This window comes from Kwoniella europaea, chromosome 1 (assembly GCF_036810445.1).
Source record: "Kwoniella europaea PYCC6329 chromosome 1, complete sequence".
NCBI classification, from domain to species: domain Eukaryota; kingdom Fungi; phylum Basidiomycota; class Tremellomycetes; order Tremellales; family Cryptococcaceae; genus Kwoniella; species Kwoniella europaea.
Genome location: NC_089487.1, coordinates 9,535,467 through 9,548,132, shown reverse-complemented (window position 1 = coordinate 9,548,132; position 12,666 = coordinate 9,535,467). Strand labels below are relative to the sequence as shown.

The window sequence follows — 12,666 nt, the reverse complement described above, 5'->3', positions numbered from 1 at the left end:
TCACGCTCATATAATCTGCTGTTTATCTATCTAACTATACTGCTGTGTCCCTGCTGATCCAGAATCTACACATATTCAGACGATGCATAGTCAGACCAAGGGGTATATACCATAAACGTATAGAACACTTTCACTACTGAACCCAATCAGCAAAAGATGAAATATCGACTGTTTCTTTCTACACCTTATATCAACTCTTTTCGAACGGCACACATTCCACCCATCCCCGTTTTACACAACCAAGGAAAGAACAGTGTTTACTTGATCATACTCGTATCATTTTACTAGACAAAGCAACCCAACATCATCAGTACCACTCTCGGGTGATATATCGTATATCAAAAGCACTTACATCAGGATACATCTTCATGATGAACCAGATAACACCCCAACCTAATCCACCCATCAAAGCCAAAACTCCAAAGATGACAGCACCGATCATGAACCAAGGTGCACCTTCTTTCTCCATCTCATCATATTTCGCTTTGATCGCAGCCTCCTCCTCTGGACTTTTTTGCTTGATCACTCCTCTAGCTTTCAAATCAGCCATGAACTTTTCTGATTTCTCCCTTTGAGCCTTTTCTTGAGCATCTTTGGCCAATTTCAAGAAAAGCGCAGCTCGGGCATCGGTACTTTCAGGGTCGATTGTTGAGCTGGCTCGTCCACCGGCAGAGGGGGCAGAGATGTTTATGAACGAGGGGTAATGGTGTTCGGCCCATTGGTCGATCTGAAAACGGGGTATAAGGAATCAGCAAGAGTGGACAATGAGAATTGCAAGTACGGCAAGAAAGGGCATTTCACTCACCTTTCCGCAAGCTATACTAAGTTTCAACAAGTTGGGATCCTCTATCTTCACTTTCGCGTGGATCTTTCGTGCGTATTCTCTGAAGATGTACGCTACGTCTCGAGGGTTGGTCGCTCGGAGGATCAACTGGCAGCGAACAAGAAACTCATCAGCGACTGCCTTGAACGACAACTTTCGATGAGAATTTTGAATTTGTCATAAGCTCACTCTAACAGTTTCACCTTTTCTAATCTTTACGTTCTCCTTGAAAATCTTGGGATTCATGAAAGTCCTTTCGAGAGTAGCTATAGCCATAACAGCAGGTATAGCCACAAAGTTAAACACACTTTGACATTTCAGTAAAGTCATATAATCCAAAGCGTCCGTTGCGTGTCGCAAAGCGTCTAAAACCATTTCCGACGAAGCCCAAAGAGCTTGTTGTTCTCTTGTAGGATCTATGAGTTCTTTCATAGAATTGAAACCGTATTTTGACCAGATTGCTCGAGGCCAAAATCCTCTTCCTTCAATTACATCTTCATGAATATCCCTGAAAATATTGGTTTTTTGCAACAACAGTCCCATAGAATTTGAGAGGGTTAATTGATCTTTGATGAATTCTCTTTCTTTTCCTGAAGCTGCGAATAAACCTGATAGACCTTCACCGACTAATCCAGCAACGTAATGACAATAAAGATCGTAATCTGCTATACTGTTTACTTCGGCTACTGGTTGTTCGGGAGTGGCTAATGCCGCGAAGTCAGCCATACCTGCCCCCATCTTCTTACAGATATCGACGATGACTGCTTGGTATCTGTGTAATGACACCAACAGATCAGCTTCCCATACTCTCCTCCGATTTAGACATTGGATACTGAACTATATCAGATTGGATATCGAGTAATGATGAATACTTACTCCGGTTTCAGTTCCGAGAATTCATATTGGATATCATCAAATTTCTCTAAAACGATCTTATCTCTTTCCTTTGATTCATGGAAAGTCCATCCGGGTTCATACAATTTCTCGTGAAGCGATCTCAATAAAGGTAATTTGGTTGAGTTGTGGATGGTCATATCGTCCTCTACGGTGTCCAGGGCTCTCAAAACAAGGTAGAATATGCAGACCTAAGTAACACAAACAGGATCAGAATGTCAGTATACATCCATCTACATGGCTGATGATCGGGGATTGAGGATATGTCATAGTGCGGTGTGGTGTTATTGAAGTTACTTACGGTCCTAGCTAGGTCCCCTTCCAGTTCTATGATGACCCTAGCGAAACTCCTCGAAGTCAAATCAAGATACTCCCAGCATTTCTTCATGGACTCTCGATTATAATGCGTCGTAGGCCATTGATCTTCCGCTTTTATATCTCTGAAATCTTTCCATATGGCGAAATTCATCAGAGCACGCAGCTCCATCTATAAGATAAGACACACCCAACATCAATCAGCTGGGAAACATGAGGAGTGTTAGTAGGGAGGAAACATACAGGATGAGTGACACCTAATGCATCACCCGTCAGCTTTAACGCTCAGTCGGATCCAATGGATTGGAGCGAACTCACCAAGTATGGCATAGTCCACGATACCCATTTTGTATAACTAGCACTATGAGGTCAAGAGGGTAGTACGAGAAAGTGACAGATGCCAGGTCGGAGTGGTGAAGTCGAGGTGAGTACAGAGCTCCTATGAGATTCTCTGAGTCCTTGTGTCCAGTGATGATTAGACCAGGTGATAGATGTATCGTATGGCACGAGTAACATTATGGTTGTGTGGTGATACGATCCTTTGGGCTTGAGCTCCCTCTCTCAGGGTGGCCCCTGAAGCCACGAGGAAACCACGCGGTTCATCCGCTAAGTTGGAGGCTTATTTAAATAGTAGATCTCACTTGATCTCGCTAGATTCCTACTAGCAACGTTCAACTACATGCCATCGCAATCATCAATTTGGTATTCTTCCCATCTACATCTCATTACAGGACCGACGCAAGATGTCCGCCTCACCACCACCTCCAGCAGCTCTGGATGCAGAAGAAGTGAATCCATCAGACTTAGTCGTAGAGAACAACGTAGGGAACGAAGATGTTGATGCCGATGTGGATGTGGATGTTGACGAAGATGAGAGACCAGCAGACGTGGGAGCGGATGGTACCCTTCAGACCGATATTGGAGGGGAAGACCAGGATCAGGATATTGATGTAGATGAGAATGAAGAACGAGAAGGAGGGGAATACGTAGCACCCACAGCAACTTCACCTGGGAAAATACCCAAATTTAAAAAGACCAAACGTGCTTCCGAGGACGCCGAAGACGAAGATGTAGATGTTGATGAGGATGAGGATGAGGATGATGTAGATGAAGATGATGAAGATCGAAGGAGAAGGAGGAAAAAAAAGAAGAGGGTGGAGAATAGTAGGAAAAGGAGAGAGAGGGGTGAAGATGATCCTGATGTGGATGTTGATGAGGATGATGAAGAAGGTGAACACCAACCCGTATATGATGAAGCTACCCGTGAGTTTGTTAATATATTGTTATTCGGTATGAGAGGCGAGCTGATCATCCTTTGCGATGACACAGAACGACGTATGGCACTGGAAGAGAGAATTGATAATATCGGAAAGAAACAAAAAGTCACGAGGAGGAAAAAAAAGGGTGACGATGAGGATGTGAGTGACCCAGTTGTTTCAACCAGTCCCCTCCATCCCTTTCTTCCACTCAGGGGAATTGTAATGCTTATATACGGTTTCTCGCTGTAGATCGTTGATAACTATCACGATGAAATCTGCGCGCGATTGAGAGACAGGATGATCTCCGCTGCAGACAAGGACGAAGCGGCGAACAGACAGAAATTGCCTGGTACAGCGAAATTAGCGATGTTAGATGAAGTCATGGGTGTATTGAGAAAGTAAGTGATCGTCCCACGAACTCAAAATTCGCTTTCGGGTAACTGATATCTGATGTTCATGATTTATCAGCACCACACTCTGGCAAAGTATAGTCGATAATGGCGTTTTGGAAGCTGTCAAAAGATGGTTAGAACCTCTACCCGATAGGAGTTTACCCTCCGTCGGTATTCAAAAAGCTATCTTCGAGGTGTTACCTAAGGTAGGTTCCGCTTAAATTTGCGTATACCCGCTGACAGTCAAGCTGATAAATGTGATTCTCACAGATGGATCTCGATACTACCACCTTGAAAGAATGTCGACTAGGCCCCATCGTCTTGTTCTACACTAAGACTAAGCGAGTCACTCCAGCTATTAACCGACAGGCAGACGCATTGGTGCAATCGTGGTCTAGACCTATCATAAAACGACCAGCCAACTACCGATCGAGACAAATTGATACTCAAGATGATCTTCCGTTGGGTTCTGATTCGCAAGGCCGTGAACGAGACGAAATTGAATTATCTCAGACTCAACATTCTCAAGCTCTGTCGCTCGGTGGTGGATCGCAACAGAGAACGAAAGCTCAGAGATTCGATATCAAGAAGGCTTTGGCGGAGAATGCAGGTAGGAAAGGAGCTAGATTGCAGATTGTCAAGGTGGGTACGGTTTGCGACTGCTTCATCATACTCAACTCCCCACTGTGACGGCACCACTCTGCTATGTCGTGGACTAAGTGATAAATTACTCCTTGGTTCCATCATGCTTACAATTGTCTCGTGTTTAGGACATTCAATATACCGTCGCACCAGAATCACGAACTCAACATCTCGCAGAGGATATCCAACATGTTTCCAGGGTTCAAATGGATAACAGGAAATTCAACAAATTCGCTAGACAGATGAAAGCTGGTAGGAAGTGATCATGTCAAGTTTAGAGATTATGAGGGTTTTGATTTTGTGAGAAGTGGAGAAATGAAGATGTGACATTGTCATTCAGTTGATAGGCAAGTTATCTGATTTAGGTCTAAAAACGACGAACAGCAAAACATGGGTCATCTGTCAATACGATATTCGTAACTTAACTTTTATATGATTTCTGTGAATGTTGTAGCATGCAATATAAAATGATTCTCAAATATCGAGCATGACCGCTAGACTCTCACTAGTGATATAGAGTGTTTTATCTCTCAACTTTCATCGCCTTGCAATGATGGACGTAGCGTCAAAGTCATGTACCTCTGAGTAGAAGGACTCATGATTGCGATACAATACATTTCAACCTATCCTATCTCCCGATACCTAATCCCTAGAATCCCCTACCTTCCAAATAACCTTTCACCTGATCTACCCAATGGCCTTTAATCTGCAGGTGATTGTTTGTGGGGCGTACAGTGACTTTAGGGGATGTTGTGAATGGGTCTATGTGGAGATCGGCGAGGTAGGATGTAAGTTGATTTTGAAGGGTCTAAAATCAATTGGTACAATTAGTACGTTCATCAGATGGTATATGTAGCTGTGTATTCAGTTACAGAACAAAATGCGTGATATACGATCGGTTGTACTCACTCTAACATCGCCCTATATTATCCAGACCATCCATATCTATCATCAGCTGAATTCACCAACGTACAATGCAATATAGGTGTCGCAGAAAGTCAGAACTCACATCAACCTTCCTTATAATCGTAGTGACAGCTCCACCATTCCTAATCTTCGAATACACAGGTAATTTCCCACCTTCACTCCTATTCACATGATACCATCCTTCTTCGCGCAGCGTCGAGCTCGAACCTGAACTTGAAGATGCAGGAGATTGAGGTATTTCCGACAATCTCGAAGAGGAAGAAGAGGAGGGAGCGGTGATGGATCCAAGAGGTGGTGGGCGTTTACCTCTCGAGGCTATTCTCGCTAGTGATGAGATGGTTGGACGCATTTTGATGGGGTTGATTGATCGGAGAGATGTATATGGATGGGATCTTTGTCGATAAAGTCATCAGGAGGTTATACTTTCGAACACCTGCAGCTCAAAAAGGCTCGAAGAAATTCCAGTGAATGAGTTAGACGGGCTCTCCAGACATTTGATTCCGCTGATGGATGTGTTGCCACGTGGAAGATGCTTTCAGCCCAAGAAATACCGCTGATCACCTACCATTAGGATGCCAACTCCTTGTCCTATGCGTCCTCTTATGCATATCCGAATATCACAGGATGATTTCTTTGGGAATGCATAGCACCAACGCTGCCTAGCCCGCTCGAAATGCCAGGGATGACCTGGCAAGCAATCTGATCAATTGTACTGTGTATGTAATCTTAGATCTCATGATTGGTTATCACCGCCACGACGCGTCTTTGCCGCACCGCACAAGATGATGCAAAATAGTTCTGCATTTAATCAGTTATCATCATCAACATCATATTCCACCCCTACCCATCCATACGACATCTCAGCTTGACATCTATACCCTCCTGTTCTCTTATAAGCATCACGAATCTCTTCGACAGCACGATCACGATAAAATACACCCACCCATTACTTACATTCCTATCACGAAACTTCCGTTCCTTTCTCTTCGAATAACGTTCAGATCACTTTGACAGTTCCCACGTTGACGACACTTTCACCTTTCTACGTGTAACGATCTTCAAGCAATCACGAGTATAATCACAACTCTAATTCAAATCCAGCTGCTCTAACATTGGTTGATCCTCATTCTACATTCTTCGAAGACTCGTATTGTGAGCTCATGGTATAAGTTCTGCTGTCTTGACTATACCATACACCGGTGAGTCGCAGCTTGCATACCAACAGTCCAATCGAGATCGCATTCGCTGATCAGAACACAGCTTTTGATCTCGTATCTCGCTTAGTCCGACATGACCTCTCCCAATCCAGCCGACCATCCGCTACCCATATCGCCAGATCCCAATACTTCCCCTAACACCACCACGCTTCCACTCGCCTTACCGCCGGATGCACCAGACTTGACCGCTCCTCCTGCTGATCCTGAGACCGAAGCTCTCATCGAATCATTACGAGCTTCTCTCGCTGCCGCTCAACAAACCATATCCACCCAGACTACTCGACTATCGAGCTTATCCGACGTCGAGACTGAATTGGGTCAATTGAGAGATCAATATGCCTTTCTATCAGCGGCAAAGGAAGCGGTGGAGTCGCAATTACAAGAAGAGATCAAGAAGAGGGAAGTCGCCGAAGAGAATGTCGAGATGTTGAGAGGGCAGGTCGAACAGGCCAGAAGAGGAGTCATGGTCTTACAGAAACAGGAAGCAGATAGGAAAAGGATGAGTACAATCTCTGGATATTCCACCGCTGGAGGTGTATTGGGTTTAGGCTTGAATGGCGAGGAAGAAATATTAAACTCGACGATGACCGATAGAGATAATTCTAGTGTTAATTCGAGAGAGAGTAAATTGGTCAAGAGACAATCAATAATGAGATCACACAGAAGACAATCAAGTCAATCTGAACCTTCACTCGACCAACTGCATGAACGAGGAGCTTCAATAGTCACTTCGCCAAATATGCAAAACCCCCGGGAAGCTGGTAATACCCTCAGACCAATTGGACAAGGAGGGTTGAGAGAATTGCGATTAGGTCATTCACCTTCTTCAGCGACTATCCCAACTGCTACTCTACCTTCACCCAATGTCCCACTTACTAGTAGTAATCCACATCAATCTGGATACTTTGACGACCAAACTTCTGAATCCCCTTCATCTGTACCATCCAAAACGACCGAATTGCCATCTAAGAAAGAGATTGAGGCTATTGAAGAAGCCACCAGACTTCGAAATGAATTACTGGCGTTACAGAACAGGTTGGACGAAAGTGAAGAAGCTAGAATAGCAAGTGAATCATGTTTGAAAGCCTTACGGGAATTCATGGCTCAAGATCCCAATGCTGGTCCATCAGGATCTGGATCGGGATTGGATGAAGGAGGAGAAATGACGATGTCAACTGCAGAACTGTTGAAAGGAATCAGATTACCTCCGTTACCTACTGATAGAGATGCGGATGAAGAGCAGAGAAACGCAGAAGCTGAAAAGGCAAAACTTGCTCCTGCTACGGGAGGATGGGGTTTCAAATTATGGAATGCTAAATCGAGTCCATCAGTAACTTCGCCTGGGAAAGAGCTACCCCTTGGAGCGGTATCACCACAGCAGAAAACATTATCACCTATCGAAAATCGTTCTAGAGCGGGATCGACGGCTACTGTCTCGCCTTTACCTACCGCTACCGATGATCTGCCAACACCCACAAGTGGATTGACAAGTTCGACGACTGTTAATTCGCAAACACCTTTAAGTAGTTTTGTAATCAATTGGACAAAAGGAGTGACCAGTCCACCTACTACCGCATCTACTTCTTCACCTCAGTCTGAACGACCGAGCAGTACGAGGAAAATCAGCGTGACGAACTTCTTCTCTCGAGGTGCCAAGAAAGAGGTGCAATCTGCTACTACACCTGAAGCCGTCAAGGAAAAGGAGGAAGAGAAGGACTTACCTACTCCACCTACTGAGTTGATGTCAGATGATCAATCAAAGGTCAGCCTGGAACCTAGCCCTGAGATCAGTACGAGAGAATTGTTATTTGATGATTCCAAGAGATACTCCAAGGGGACTGGTGAGACAACAGTGACGGAACTTGAGGATGAGTTGGGTACACCTCAGAGTAGCTTAAAGGGTGTGGGTGTTGGGGAGGAGGGCGAGGTGAAACCTGAGGGTGATAAAGGGAAAGAGAAGATGGAAGAAGTTGCTCTGTGATCACGATCAAGGATCAGTAAAAGTACAGCATTGGATTTTTCTGGGCGGTGGGGGAGGTTCAGATAAGGTGGCTCATCTCTCTTTTCTTGATAATTTCATTTTGATCATAGATGAACTTTTGGGTCTTTATTCTGTGTGTACAATTATTTAATCATACTATCACCCAGTTACAATATTCAGATTTTATGCTTCATGTGAATTTATGCATCTTACGATATCAAATGATAATCACATTTCAGTTCCAGGACACTACTAAAATGGAATTATCCACTGCTTTCCAAGCAAGTATAAACCTCTAATCGATACTGTAGCTTCTCTCTCTATTCTACTTGTATAAGATCCTCCAGTGTACCCTTATTTGTTCCTTTTCCCTCTCACTATCACTTTTCTCATCCAACCTTCACTACCTTTTTATCACCAACTCACTCTCTATAAGTCAATTCACCTTTCTCAACATTGCTTTCCGCCTTATTCTCCTCTGATCCATCACCCATGATCAAATCGCCTTTACCGTGATCTACCAGATATTGTCTCCATAATTCATCCTCCTTTTCCAATCTGTCTTTACCTTTATCTTCAACGAAGAAATATGCGAGAAGAACACCGAGAGCACCGCAACATGCCTAAATTATAGCTATCAGCACGTCACATCGTCTTTGGGTATTGAATTCTGCAGCACAAGTGCTCAATAGTCACTGTCACTGATGTCGGCTTTGTGGCGGAGGGGAACGAAAATATCGAAAACAATACAACTTACTGCTATGATAAAAGTATATTTCTTGCCCAAATTATCTAAAGTGGTGCAAAAGATATATCAGCCAACATTAGAGTCTTCGTCCGGATAATGCCAGATCGTCTATGGAGGGCAAGTGTGAAGTATTTTGTGGCACTTTGTGCTGCTCCCATGGGATTGATCACTCACTTTGAATAGGTGTGAAGCATTGGGTGCCAATCGCCGCACCGGCTTTCCCAACAGCTGCGCTGAATCCATAACATGTACCTCGAATACTGGTAGGGTACGACTATCTCATCGAAACGCGGTCAGTCAACTTCACAATCTCAAGTCTCCTTCTTGATCAGGATACAACTCCCACAACTCACCTCTGCAGAGATGGTTCCTTCCATGTTTCCGGGTCCGAAATTACCTGAACTCTGCATTCCACACTTATCATCAATACTGAAGCTCTCTGTGAAGAGCTAGACTCATCTCACCTGCATAAAAGCGTAAAATACGATGAAAAGCGGGATGATCTTGGTGATCTTGTCGTAAGAACCTTGCTCAAACATCCAAAATCAGCTTGGAATCGAGTGCCATGGGAATGGGAAAATTAAATATCTACGACATGGGTGGAGAAGAGGCGATGATTCTATGTGACTCACATCCTACGATCAAGCCGAAGACAATGTAACCTGAGAAACCCATGATCAACAGATTACGTCTACCAGTGCTGAATTTCACAATGACAAGAGAGAATCAGCCTGCGTCCCACTGCTTCTCAAATTCTTCTCGCTTACTATTTGACGACCCATGCACCCAGGAAGACACCCGGTAGAGATAGCACCGAGAGCAATAAAGTCCACCTGAAGAAAAAGGGAAGAATTAATTGTACGATCGGCACATCGAAGGCAGGTCCAGGGAAGGTCACACTTACTCCATCGTTCTTACTAAGCCTGCACCAGGGATCACCCCACTGATAATGGTTGATGACTATGAAAATCCTCATATATATCAGTTTCGTCCTCATTGGTGTACCACTTCACAGATCTCCGTGGTGCGCAGATGGATAGGTGGCACTCACGAAAATACCATTTGGGAAAGTAACAAAATCATACAAGAACCAGGTACCTGCTGTTCCCACCAGAGTTTTCCAATATCTCTTGAGGATCAATCCATAAGGTGGTGAGTGTCGAATGGCGTTCCTTCTATACAACTTGGAGTTCATCATTTTAAGTCTGAAAACATCAAAATCAGCATGAGATCAGCTCTGAGTATCTCACTTCCACCTGATGATCTGATCTGTTCTCTTACCGATTAATTACCATAGGATAGAAATTTGCACTTACCTGAAGTAAAACACACTCAAGGGGATCAATACTCCAACACCCATACAGATCCTCCAAGTGTATTTCAACTTGTACAGATCCTCCGGGGTGGTCGTACCTTTATAACCAGCTGCGTTTATGATCAAGAGGAAGATGGAAATAACGATGGGTCCACCGATGGACAGCATGAGGCTAGCGCACAGAAAGAAGAGAGTATGAGCATAAAAAAATCGTAAATGAGCAGGAAGTTTCACCAGGTTTTTCCAGGCGTAAGGTTCACTTACTTGGTAACTAGGATGAACACCTTTCCTCTATCTCTGCCGAACTTCTCATTGGCAGATTCCGAAGCGCTAGTGGAGCATGCTGGGTATTCTCCACCTACTCCTACTCCAACCATACCTCTGGAGACGGTCCTGAGGAAGCCAGAGTGGTAGTGTCAATAACAGCTTTACTCTCAATCAAGGACACTTGATTTCTTTGAATGAACTTTGCAATGTGATCAGTCGAATTGAATCACTTACAACATCCACAGCAGACCAGCGGGAGCTACAGTACGGACAGAGTTCGAGGTAAGTCTCTCTTCGGGAACTCGTGGGACAGTGTATTGGTATCAATTCAAAGAAGATGGAGCAGACTCACTAGAACCAGAAGAAGCAGTTGCCAAAATCCCACCAACAACAATCAACATCGTGGTCGCTACCATGGCAGTCTTCCTTCCTATCAGATCGCATATCAACCCTACTCCCACTTGACCGATGATCTCTGTGATCAACAAAGACGCAAAGAATATTAGTCTTACAAGATTCGAGTATATTAGGTGAGCGTGAAAGTTTAGATGGACTCACCTCCGATAAGAAGTGAGTTCGATACTCTGGTCGATACTGAGCTGGTGTAATATGATTTATAGATGATTTTCTAGAATTGCGACAAACACTTTCAGTCTCTCTTTCCACGAAGCAGAATCCATAGAGTAGGGTCCTAACGCAGATGAGAGTAGACGATTTGAGTTTCACCCACGAAAATAGGATTGAACACAGTAGCCAAGTTGTTCTGCAATGCGGCCAAAGCTTACAGATCAGCAATACTGTACCTCTACAATGTGATTCAAGGGTTAAACAACTCACTTGATACCCATCAGATACCAATGCGAACCCAGAAGCGAGTAAAGTGAAATAATCACTCAGTTTTGCTTTTTCTGATAAACACTCATCATAAAATCGTTCGAGTCAGCTATGTAAGGTATCAACAACGATAGTGAGTATCACTCACCATTGATCTCTTCTACTTCCACTTTTCCAACTTCGGGGGAAGATGGGACTTGATCCTTGTCAAACTCTCCCTCAGCCTCGAGAGAATTTGAGTCAAGGATAGGTACTGGGAGGATCTCGGGCTGAGCTGCAGTTGACATCTTGTACAGGTAAGTCTACAGCGTTAGTAAGAATCGACCTTCGTGTGTGAGTAATTGATTAGTAAATACCTCATACATTCTTCTTGATAGGCAATCTATATATGATTATACGCGTGTATCTGCTACCTTGACTTATGGTCGGTGCACATGACCCGTATCCCAGAATTGAAAAGTGCTGTCTGTCCATCGTGTGTGATGCTATTTTCGGATCAGCGCTAAACATTCCCGACTGAAGCAAACCTTGCTTGAAGGCTAGTGGCCATAGAGAAAGTGATATATCCACACGTGTGTTCACCATGATCATCTGACTCACCTCATGAACCTTTCTACTGCAGGCTGTCAAATGTACGGGTATTTCCCGGCCGCCAAACAAGCTTACTTACTGTCTTTTATCGTCTGCCGAATGATTCCAGGGAATGGGACATACCATAGTATCCGGATGTATCGAACGTGCAACTACGCACATCTACATCAGCAGATATATTCCAAAGGATTAAGACCTAGGATTAACCTCATGTACAAAGTGCTGCGAATCAATGACTCGTCCGACACATACGAGTATCAAGCACGTTGGCTGTCTGATAGGATATTTATGTCTATCTATCTTATTTTTAGATCGAACCTGCTGTAAGTTAGATAAAAGGTTATTTTTAGCCGAACCGATACTCCATAGCCCTTAGCAAACTCGATTGGATTTTCGAACGTTTTCAACAATAACTGTGATATCAATGTGTTTTACAAGAGATTCATGTATATCGGAAATCC

General features: G+C 43.9%; 5 protein-coding genes across 5 annotated transcripts; 2 read left to right on the top strand and 3 right to left on the bottom strand.

Annotated features, from left to right (window-relative positions):
- Positions 1 to 307: 307 nt before the first annotated feature.
- On the bottom strand, positions 308 to 2,378 carry V865_003642 (farnesyl-diphosphate farnesyltransferase; the record flags this gene model as incomplete). The annotated part of the gene is made up of 7 exons (XM_066227432.1): positions 308 to 727; positions 806 to 931; positions 1,013 to 1,595; positions 1,700 to 1,908; positions 2,019 to 2,204; positions 2,276 to 2,289; positions 2,351 to 2,378. The coding sequence occupies 7 exons, from the start codon at positions 2,376 to 2,378 to the stop codon at positions 308 to 310; spliced, it is 1,566 nt and encodes a 521-aa protein (XP_066083529.1).
- Positions 2,379 to 2,775: 397 nt separating this feature from the next.
- V865_003641 (uncharacterized protein) lies at positions 2,776 to 4,588 on the top strand (the record flags this gene model as incomplete). The annotated part of the gene is made up of 6 exons (XM_066227431.1): positions 2,776 to 3,295; positions 3,362 to 3,450; positions 3,541 to 3,689; positions 3,760 to 3,889; positions 3,954 to 4,325; positions 4,454 to 4,588. 6 exons carry the CDS (start codon positions 2,776 to 2,778, stop codon positions 4,586 to 4,588), a joined length of 1,395 nt encoding a protein of 464 aa, XP_066083528.1.
- Positions 4,589 to 4,974: 386 nt separating this feature from the next.
- V865_003640 (uncharacterized protein) lies at positions 4,975 to 5,601 on the bottom strand (the record flags this gene model as incomplete). Its single annotated transcript, XM_066227430.1, has 2 exons — positions 4,975 to 5,133; positions 5,335 to 5,601. 2 exons carry the CDS (start codon positions 5,599 to 5,601, stop codon positions 4,975 to 4,977), a joined length of 426 nt encoding a protein of 141 aa, XP_066083527.1.
- A 941-nt stretch (positions 5,602 to 6,542) lies between these two features.
- On the top strand, positions 6,543 to 8,450 carry V865_003639 (uncharacterized protein; the record flags this gene model as incomplete). The annotated part of the gene is made up of 1 exon (XM_066227429.1): positions 6,543 to 8,450. One exon carries the CDS (start codon positions 6,543 to 6,545, stop codon positions 8,448 to 8,450), a length of 1,908 nt encoding a protein of 635 aa, XP_066083526.1.
- A 422-nt stretch (positions 8,451 to 8,872) lies between these two features.
- Positions 8,873 to 11,901, bottom strand: V865_003638 (uncharacterized protein; the record flags this gene model as incomplete). The annotated part of the gene is made up of 17 exons (XM_066227428.1): positions 8,873 to 9,073; positions 9,208 to 9,242; positions 9,373 to 9,472; positions 9,552 to 9,602; positions 9,663 to 9,724; positions 9,831 to 9,898; positions 9,966 to 10,031; positions 10,103 to 10,158; positions 10,250 to 10,403; positions 10,515 to 10,685; positions 10,778 to 10,906; positions 11,015 to 11,039; positions 11,133 to 11,255; positions 11,339 to 11,408; positions 11,511 to 11,543; positions 11,618 to 11,688; positions 11,763 to 11,901. The coding sequence occupies 17 exons, from the start codon at positions 11,899 to 11,901 to the stop codon at positions 8,873 to 8,875; spliced, it is 1,554 nt and encodes a 517-aa protein (XP_066083525.1).
- Between the last annotated feature and the right edge of the window lie 765 nt (positions 11,902 to 12,666).